At 39.1% G+C, this 10,566-nt stretch overlaps 1 protein-coding gene across 1 annotated transcript; it reads right to left on the bottom strand.

Annotated features, from left to right (window-relative positions):
* Positions 1–754: 754 nt before the first annotated feature.
* On the bottom strand, positions 755–10,106 carry LOC116732412 (arfaptin-1-like). The gene is made up of 8 exons (XM_032582554.1): positions 9,900–10,106; positions 7,877–7,995; positions 6,836–6,932; positions 6,243–6,361; positions 5,950–6,171; positions 4,903–5,060; positions 4,633–4,807; positions 755–3,576 (listed from the first exon to the last, which is right to left on the bottom strand). The coding sequence occupies exons 2-8, from the start codon at positions 7,982–7,984 to the stop codon at positions 3,421–3,423; spliced, it is 1,035 nt and encodes a 344-aa protein (XP_032438445.1). The 5' UTR covers positions 7,985–7,995; positions 9,900–10,106; the 3' UTR covers positions 755–3,420.
* Positions 10,107–10,566: the final 460 nt, after the last annotated feature.

Genomic DNA, 10,566 nt, shown 5'->3' with positions numbered 1-10,566 from the left:
AAATCAATGTTAAAATAACAGAAAATCCAACAGAAAAGTGTTGTCAGTAATTTGTTGGTGTATTTTACAGGCTAAACACACAACTTTCTATCAATAATAGCCAAAAAAAAACGTAAACATTTTCCAGACTTTAACCTCTAACTCTGAATCTTTCTAGATAAGGGTTGTCATGATAATTTGTTTGATGCGAGTAGCTGAAACGCTGACACATCCTGACTCTAAAGGAGAAACCCCAGGAAACCACCAACCCTGCTATTGATGCAGGAAAACTGGGAAAAAAATCCAGGACTTTACCTGGATGAGAAAAATCCCAAACAGTAAACAGCCTGGTGGAAACAGCTGAGAAATATAAAAGTCAAAGAAACTGAGGAAATAATGCTGCATTAACTACTTACTATGTGTTTTAATAAGCAGATTTGAAGAAAAGGTAAAAAGTTTTCACCCTTTGCTCAAAGAATGTTGATTTATCTTGATTAATTTCCAGCAGATTCCAACATACTTTTGACTTAATCTTATGAAAATGTCATTTTACTTTATAATGAACTTTTATGAAGTTTAGGTCACAAAAAAGAAAAACAATCCCACTTCAATTCAAAATTAAATAATACCGAAACAAGAATATAAACTGATTAAGTCAAACATCAAAATAATAGTTTGGGAGTCAAAAAATAAAGATTTTATCACCTGAAAATATAACAGTTTAAATCTGGAAGGTTTCCTGTCGCATTCTAAAATTAAAACCTTAAAACAAATCTTTCCCATAAACGTGTCATTTATTCAAGGCTGCTGTTTGTTATATTGGCAGCTTAAACATAACTAAAGTCAGGACTTTATTGCACACAAGGATCCACAGTATTTGCATAGTTTGTCTTATTTTCGAGGTGAAGGACAGAAAAAAAGAAATACATTCATAGATTCAAGAGCAAACAGAACAGAAAAGTCATAAGAAACACTTAAAGCACATAAAGGTTTGACTTTAGTAAACAAAATAACTCATTAAATCTTTAACATAAATCAATAATCTTGTCATTCAAGAGACATTTTGGTCCATATTTGCTCCCAACTTAAAGATTTGGTGTTGAAGAATATCTCAGATAATCGCTCTGAAATCTTCTAATGAATCAAATACTTCACTTATTCCCTCCAACAATGACAGCCTGGAAATAAACTGGGATTTTACTTTGGAGTACAGATTAAACTGAACAAAGTGCAGAAAGCTGTAAAGAATCTGGAATGTTAGAATTTAAGAAAAAGCTGGAAACTGGATGAAGACCAAGCTGAGATGAAAACATTAAAACAGGGTCGGTCTTTGCAGAGTCTTGGTGGAGATTTTGTGGGGATTATAAGAAAATACTAAGGATTCATTATTAAGGAGATCTCTTGGTGCGAGGTAGCTGACCATTAGAGATACTCAGGAGCCTCAGAGGAGTTTGGTGGGTGTTTGTGAGAATGTTAAGGACATATTGGGGACATAATTATGTTTTATGGAGCGTTAGAGATCCACAAGACTTTTAACAAACCTTCCTTAGGGAGGTTTGATTTTCTTGAATTTGCGGCTTCATTTTGGATATGAAAGCACAGTTGCCTCGTTTCCATTGAGCGGTCTGGTACGGACTGGTTTGGTCGGCTATTTTATGGTCCAGAACATTCCAGTTTGACTCTCACTGGGCAGGTGCAATTAAACCCAAACGATTAACGTTTCGTCATACTAGTGTGACGACTATCTGTTGCCTTTGTCGCAATCAGCAACTTTTTCTTTGTCCTCCAATCAATGGACCCTGTTGTGTGACAAAAACAGCTTCCCCCAAACTGAACCCTTGACCTAATGACCTACAACTGAAGGAGGAGCAGAACGGTGCGGTTTGGGTCGGTTGTATCTGCCACAAACAAAGCAGCACAGTTTGGTGAGAACTGAAGGCATCGCAGCATCCACATTGTCTAAAGTTTTCCACGTTTGCAGCGATCCGGCCACGTTTCTCATAAATCATTGAGAACATAGAAGAGTCTCCATCCAGCGAAGGCGTCTTTAACTGCCGCTAAGGAAAGATAAAGTATAAACTTCCCCATATTTAGTTAGTTGGTGTTATATACAGTAGACTGTTACTAGAGAGAAAAATGTTACTGAATTGTCTTTAAAACGGCTCAACCTGCTGTTAACGCAAAGCTACAAAGACTTTAACATCATCAGCATACGGTGATCTTCTGTTTCCCTTTGTGGCTTGTGGAAAATAAGTTGTATTAGTTTATTATTAAACCTGATAAATAAGGACAAAATAAATCACAAAGTCTCATGGAATTAAAGTTGTGTTTGAAGAGTCACTAAATGAATAGAAAAATGTTTGGCCTAAGAATGAAACAACACTTGAAGGAAATAGCATTTTCATCCCACCATCTTTAAGGAAGTGAACAAACACAAATATTTAGTTCAAGATTAAACCATCATTGGAAGATTTCCAGCAACATTTAATTTCACTGATAGAAGAAGAAAGAAATTAAAGAATTGCAGATTTTTCTGTTATGCGACCAACAGAACAGCTAATTGGTTGTTAATCACATCAAATATAAAGCTAAAGTTTAACAAAGAAAAAGACATCATCATCAACATGAATACAAAATAAATTTCAGTCTTTGGTTCACCAAAACGAGTGCTACCGACACTCAGGTTCAAAATAAACCTCAGCATCTGAGATATGGCTTGATCCAAACTACTGGTCCCTTAAAGCTGGTAAAGGTGTTGAAGCTGAATCTGCTGCTGGGAACAAGACAGATCGTCGTTCCCTCAGCTGTCTGGAGTCAGAATGGAGGTTTGTTAATATTTTACTGAATCTTTATAAACTTTAAAACCTCATGCTTCTCATCTGAATTTGGGTTCAGCTCTTAAAAATGATTTTCCTGAGGTGGATAAAGTAAATGTATTAGAAAAGATGTTTTCCAGCTTGTAAAGTCAGACAGCTGCCTGAGTGTTTAGTTTTCTAATAAAGGAAATGCAAACAGAGGTATGAGGTTTTAGTGAGCTGAGGACTGAGATCCTTAATCCACTCGGAAGTTGTTTTCCAGACACGGCGTTCAGGCACCTTTTGTGACTTTCTGACTGCAGCGGCAGCAGATTTTCAGAGTTCAAAGAGAAGCTTAATGCCTCTCAAAGGATTTAACGGATTTACCAAACAACGCCTTGAATCCAGGCCATCGAGGAAACAAAGAGGGTTTGTTGGTTTTCTTTCAATTAAATATGTGATTCAAAAACAGAAAATTCAATTTTTGAACAATAATAATTTCAGAACAACTTCATATCAAACCCAAATGTCCCTTTCATCACCCAAAATAAATTACTGTCCTTCTAACTCCCAGCTTTTAGAGCATAAAGCGAACAGAAACCTTTCAAACGCATCTTAAAGTCACTCAAACTGATCCCGATGCTCGTCAGCTCTCCTCCAGCCAGGAGGGGGCGTCAGCGCTGGCGACGCTTAGGTGTTCAACGGCCTGCTGCATGTTTTTCTCCAGGAAACTGTGACATGACAAGCAGTGAGCAGCGACGGCGCTGTGGAGCAGCCACAGCTGGTTGTGGAGGACTTTCACCTGCAGGCAGAGAGCGAAGCCACGGTTAATCAGCTGCTGTTCTGTCTTTAAACGGATCCCGTTATGCAAAATTTGCACGTTTTTGTGCTTCCATTTGAGTCTCTACTGATTCTAAAAGCAGACAAGTATTAAAAAAAAAACATCCAATCATTTTTGGGAATAAGGTAATGTTTTTTAGTGTCTGAAAAATTAGCAGTTTCAACAACTTTCGGAATGTAACGTCATCTAGCAACCCAAGCCTGTTACCTAGCAACCTCCGGAATTTCGCTCGTCACCTAGCAACCCAAGCTGAGCTACAGCACGTTTGGGCAGCTGGTTTTATTGCTGTACAATGGCTGCTGGAAAAGACAAGTGTTTTGTTGTTAACTTACCATCCAGAAACCACTTCCTGCATTCTTGTTTGTTGTGCAGCAGGCTCTACTAATGCTTTTCAAAGTTGTAAAGTTTTATAATTGCGCATCTGTTTGTAGCCATTTTCACGTGTGAGTGTAAACGTTCAGTTGGGGGGGCGTGGCCAGCAGCAACTCATTTGGATTTAAAGTGACAGAGCACTGAAACAGCTCATTCTGCTCAACACAGGCAGAACTGAGCAGAATGAAATTTCATCTAAAAATTATATTGTGCAAAAAAAAAAAGTAACGAACAGAGAAAGATTGAGATTCTGTCTGAATGGGAAACTCTATGCTTTTTTTAAAAAGATGGGAACGTGTTCTTGAATATTTCAATGAAAAGACCAATAATGTGAACCCGAATGATGTAAGACTTTCAGTTTATATATAAATTGGTTACTTTTCTCATATAATTGCTGTAATTTATGTACATGCCTCCTGTTTTTGCTTTCTGTATCTGTGCTGCATAAGTTTTGTCCTGTTATTGTTCTTTTTCTTTTCTGTATAAATTTTTAAAATATCTAATAAACATAATATATAAAAAAAAAAGAAGCAACGAACTGATTTTATACAACCTGTTCAAGGAAACATAACGGGTCTCCTTTAAAGTTATGGGTTGTTGGTTGTGTAACTTGTATCATAAACAGAACCTTGCGCTCCGTCTCACCCTGTTCTCCTCCAGCAGCTTGACTTTGACGGACAGGTCGTCCCGGACTTTCTCGTACCGCTCCCTCTGGCCCTGGAAGGTTTTCTGGGCCTGCTCCAGCTTAGGCAGGGTGGTGGCGTCCCGTGGGCCCATGTTCAGCTCCTCCAGGTCCACTCGGTACGCATCATACTCGATCCTGGACACCAGAGGGGTAAACATGAAGACCTGTTACCAGAGTTTTCAACCCTGCAGCGCCCCCTGCAGCTCTGTGGAGTTATGCGCTCCACCCACCTGGCAGCCTCGTACTGCTTGGCGTTGATCATGGTGTCCTCGATGGTTTTGTTCACCAGGGTGTTCATGTCGAAGGTGAAGGCGGTGATGGCCGACTGCAGGGTCTCTGTGCTCTTCGACAGAAACCTCTGAGCCTCAGCGTTCATGTCAAACTCCACCTGCGGTCACGATAGGATGATACGACGTCTGATATGATACAAAATGAAACAAACAAGTCTGACATATTACAGGACATTCACACCAGGGTTGGACCAGGATATAACTGAACTCTAGTTTGTTTGTCTAGAAAGTTGGTTTGTTTGGGGAGGTATGAATTATCAAAAAAGTGAACTTTGATCTCAGTCTTTATTTGGTTGAAGTGAACTCCGGTGCGGTTTCAGTTTATCTGTGAACGCCAAGTGGACCAGAGACCGCTCTAAAAGCAGGAAGAAGACTACAACGCATGGTATTCTGGGTAAATACAACCAACCAAACACACGAGTCTAACGCTAGTGGGAGAAATGATTCGGTGTCTTTAACCAAAGTCAAAAGACAAAATCCTACAACTGCTAAAATTGGACTCTAGTCCATTTTTGTTTACGTTTCGTGAAGAAGGAAGTTTCACTCAGCAGCTGTGGTTACATCAAGGTTTTTGAAGGTTGCTGGAAATGGTAAAACTCGAAAAAATATTTTTTTGTTTGCTTGACGTGGTTTCCCCACCAATAAAGGTTGATTTTCCTTTTTACACATTTTAACAGTTGAACAGAAACATAGCAAGTGTTTTCTTCAGAGGTTTTTGAGTCCTTTCCTTCAGTAGTTCTTGGTGCAGCGCCCCCACAGGCGGGGAGGGGAACTTACTGACATCCAAACGTTTCAGTAAGTTTGGATTATTTCACTCGGTGCAGTGTGAAAGAGAACCACACCAGCTGAAAATGTAACAAATGATTCACTTTTGGTCCCAAATCAGGCCGATTCTACTGGACTATCGGGTGTGAAAACAGCCTAAGAGTAAAGCAGGCAGAAAACCAGCAGTTTGTTGTGGATCCAGTGGATTTCCTCAGGACTCACGTGGAGGTTCTTGGTTTTGAAGCTGAGCTCAGTGAAGGCGTTGGCCATCGTCTTCTGGGTGACGGAGAACTGGGTGAACTGATTGGCCAGCGTCTGAGCCAGCTTGGTCATGTGGTCGTAGCGCTGCCGGTCGTCTCTGAGCAGCTCCAGGCGCGGCTCCAGGTCCAGGTCCACCGTCCGGGAGCCGCGGCCCATCCGCTCGGCCAGAGCCTGCCGGGTGAACTGCGGCGGCAGAGACAGCGCCGTCAGATCCGGCAGCCGTGAGCGAGGCTGCTGGGTTAGGCTCCGCCCACCTTGTATTTGCTGATGCTCCACTTGCGGACTCGCTCCAGCTTCTCGCTGGCCAGGTTCTTGTTGCTGGCTTCGATGACCACAGGCCCACCGTTGGGTTTCTGGGGAGTGACCGTCGCCTCTGGAGACAAAGGAGAAATCAGTTTTCATTTTTATTTTTCTTACATATTTTTAAAATTCTTATGTCATGACAGTGCCTGTCACAGTAAATATTAAATCAAATAACCGGATGATAAATTAAAACAATTACTGAATCAATATTTGTATTTGCATATAGGCTGGCATTATACATTTTGCTGGACAATAAATTCTCCCAGAAGTTGCTGCAATAAACGATAATATTGATGTTTTGAGACCATTTTCCAGTAATATCATGGTAATAGTGTAATAATGAAAAAAACACATTATTAAAACTTTAAATTCTAATGAACATTTAGAACTGGAAGACATTTTTAATATCCAAAATAAATAAACAAAAACTACAAATAAAATAAATTATAAAGTCTCTGTAAACAAAACTGTCCAGTTGAAACCAAAGCACCAAACTTTTGTCATCCAGTTTTTGGCAGAAAAATAAAAAAACAATAACCTTTACCTTGGCTTTCGTCTGTTTCCACGGCGACCTCTGCTGCTGCCTTCGTCGAACTGTCAGTCGCATCTTCACTAGTGTGGTTGGAGTTACTGTTTGCTTCCTGCAGAGAGAGAAAACAATTTATTCACACATTAAACCATCACTTAGTCCTGCTACAAACACAAAGTTCAACACATTTTATGGGATTTTTATGGCAAAAACAACCAAAAGTGGAACATTATTTTGAAGTATTCAATCCAAGTGTATTTAATCAACATTAAACAATGTTACATGTTAAAAACAAAACAACGAGCCACTGCACTGAATTACTGAGTATTAGCAAGAAAAACATGAAAACTAATTCTGTAAAGGAAACATTAGATGTCAGAAAAATTAAACAACCATTTTCAGCTATAAATCCACATTTCTTCACCGTTCCAGTCATCACCAGTCGTCTCCAGGCTTCCCACTGTCTGTGTGACCTTTACAACCCGGGGGGCCGCCATCACTGTCATCCATATTAGATGAAGCTAAGCTACTCCAGTTAGCTGAATATTATTGCTGTTACTCAGAGTTTGTTAGAACTAAAATAATGAAGCTAAAATAAAACAAAAATATTTGAGATAAATGTTTTTTATCTCAAATTATTCTCTAAACTCTAATTTCAAACTGTTTCTGAATGCATCACGGCCCCAGCAGTAAGAAGTTCAAGGGTCACGAAGCTAACCAAACGAATTAGCCCGGATCAAAACCCATCAGGGCTGCCATATTGAATATTACTCCCTGCTGCCATCAGTTTGGGGTCAGAGAGGTCAGAGGTCACAGGAACAGCCACCTGACACAGATGTTGGTGCGTTAGATTCTGCAGCAGAAACACAGGAGGGTGAGGTCGGTCCTCACAACAGCAGGAAGACTCAGCGCTGCTGCGTCGCATTAAGGAGACGGAGGAACGCGTGATGACGCAGAACCAGCCCTGATGCGCCTCAGCAAAGGTCACATCAAACTCTGTTCCCTGGAAACGGACTTAAAAACGCTCCGTCTCATTAGTCCAAACGCTGGTCTCACCTTTAAGTCCACGTCGTCATGACGTCTCTCCTCTGGAGGCGTTTCTTCTTCTTCTGTGGTGTTGGACGCCGCAGCAACGTCTCCGTTCTCCTCCGAAGCCTCCATCATCTTCCTAAAGTCTAAAGAGAAAAAAATTCAGCTCAAAGTTTAAAACTTTTTATTAAAGACGTTTAATTAAAGGTCTGTTACTTTCTGCCTCCTCTGTAAAATACCTTGAATAAAATATCATCTGCTTAAAAACAAGATTTAGTTTAACAAATCAGAAACAATAAACCGACTTATGACATCAGAATTTCGGTCATTTTACTGCTTTAAGGCATCAGGAGTAACTTCAACCAACTTTAATTTCTAATCTGTAACTCATTTATTTACCAAATAAAGATTAGAGTATGTGACAATAAATGTGAATTAATTGAAGCACAAGTTTTGCACTGGTTTGTTTTTAGTTTATATTTTAATCAAGCCAATAAACTGACTCGTGACTCATTCAGGTGTAAATTATTTACCTAATTTCTGTTCCAATCCCATCAGTCTCACTAATTTATCTCAAACATCATATTATGTCTCCCTCTGGTGGTACAAAAGCACATTACATCCACATCTTTCTCCATAAAACCGTCTAATGGCTTTAAGCTGGTAAACGCTGTGAGTCAGCGGAGGCCGCAAAACCCTGCAGTTCTGATGCGTTAAAACCTGCTTTCATCAACAGGACGGATCTGAGGTAACGTCGGCACCGTGGGTGTCCAACATGTGGTGCGGGGGCCATTTGTGGCCCTCGGACTGACTTTCTGCTGACATTTTGTTACAAACTTTTATAAAAAGTCGATCCACGTTTATCCAGAGACTTTTACTGAAAATCCGACTTTGCTTCACTAAAATTAACTTTTATATAATTTGTTAAACTTGGCTAAATATAACAAGCGTTTTAAAAGAAAGTGATCCAAATCCTGCTTTTATAACAAAATAAATTTGTTCAACCAAACCTGAAAGAATATAAAAATAATGCCTTAATGCCTTTTTTTTTTAACACAGCAAACATTAAAAATCCTTTGTAAATTTGGGATCTATGCTGATTTTTCTTTTGTTTTGTTTTTTTCTACAAAAAGCAAAACAAAAATCAGACGACTTTATTTTAATTTTATGTTTTTGGCCCACAAATACTTGTAACTCAGTGATTTTGGCCCACGCCTGCATCTCCTGTCACTGCTAATAAACACTTTATATAGGCTGAGTACAAAGTGCACATATCTCATCTTTGATAACTCATAACGCTGACCTTTGACCTACACACTATCCCGATGGATCACATCTGCTGTTATTGAGCAACTGTGTGTTGAAACGTTAGGTTGCAGCATAAAACCATGACAGGAACAAACTGAGCCCTGCAGGTGTTTTATCTACTTCTGTTTATGATAAGGAAGATCTTTGCTACTTCCTCTCAGGGTTTTTGTTTATTTATTAAAATATGACACTTTAAAACCAGAACATGCAGAGCAACAGGTTACTAAATAATCAGCATTATGCAGAGGTCTTGAATCAACCCTTCCTTTCCTTATATTGTCCTTCAATCATCCAGACCTCCTTGTAACAATCTACAAAATAATCTCCAGTATTTTTAAGGTTTTTCGCTACTTTTTACAATAATTTAGCAACATTAAAGCTCCACAGAGACTCACAAAGATAATCTTTAGATAAATCTGCTAAATGTACATCATAAGACTCAGTAAAACAGGCAGAAATAAGATTTAAAGACATTAAAACTTTGCCAGCATATTTGAATGAAGCATGAAAACAGTTTGAGTGCAGTTTCCCTGATGGGTGTGTTCGTTTCAAAGATCCCCTGAACTTTACTTCACCACAAACTTTAATTCACAAATTCACAGAAAACTGAGCTTTAGCAGCGGTAGGTTGACCGTTATGACCGTTTAAAAAAAACCTCTTTGTGACATTAAAGCAAAACCACAAACAAACAGGCGACATCACACCTACGAGCTTTTCTCTTCTGTCTTTCTTTCTTTTTTACCTGTTAGAAAAAGCGACTCCTCCTGATTTTCTTCCTCTTGTCTTCAACTTTCTACGTGTCGGGTTAGTCCTACGTCTTTGTTAACTTTTTATTTTTGCAAAACTATGAAAGAGTTTATCTAAAAAGTTAGCGTTAAGACTAAAAGTGGCGAAAAAAAGCGTCCAACGCATCTCCCGGAAGTGTTTTCTGAAAGGATTGTTTGTTGGACGGAGCGTTCGGTTTATGCTCCTGGGTTCACCGGAGGGGCGGTGATGTTCGCAGGTCACAAGCGGTGCGTTTGGTTTCCGTCTTTTTTTTCTTTCTTCAAAACACTTCATTTTGTCTTTTGTTACAAAGACAAATTAAAAGACAAACTGACATCAGCACGAAATTAAACAATATTACACACAGAAACAGTAGCAAATGAAATTATTAAACAAAAATAAACTTTAAAGATGCAGCAACGTTATTTGTTCTTACCTTTAATGGAAATCTAAGACAACAGAAGTTTGCGAGGGATCTGGAGGATCTTGCCAAAAGTAAATGTATTTTAGTCCCTGACACAAATTGACTAAAGGTCATATTTTCATCCAGATCCTTAAGTATTGCTAGTTCTTTATTACAAGGATAATATTTTTGAAATTTGCTCCCTTATTTTACCTGAATGCAGCATTGAAAAGTGTAATGC

This window comes from Xiphophorus hellerii, chromosome 14, assembly GCF_003331165.1.
Source record: "Xiphophorus hellerii strain 12219 chromosome 14, Xiphophorus_hellerii-4.1, whole genome shotgun sequence".
Classification (NCBI taxonomy): Eukaryota; Metazoa; Chordata; class Actinopteri; order Cyprinodontiformes; family Poeciliidae; genus Xiphophorus; species Xiphophorus hellerii.
Note: the sequence above shows the minus strand (reverse complement) of the source record. Positions and strands in the feature narration are given on the sequence as shown.

Bases quoted from the DNA above. Each gene is read 5' to 3' on its own strand.
- LOC116732412 (XM_032582554.1), bottom strand. From the start codon at position 7,984: ATGATGGAGGCTTCGGAGGAGAACGGAGACGTTGCTGCGGCGTCCAAC. The intron at 6,362-6,835 runs GTAAAGGTTATT...CTTTGTCTCCAG, and splicing joins GGAAACAGACGAAAGCCAAG to AGGCGACGGTCACTCCCCAG. The intron at 5,061-5,949 runs GTGAGTCCTGAG...TCGTGACCGCAG, and splicing joins TCAAAACCAAGAACCTCCAC to GTGGAGTTTGACATGAACGC.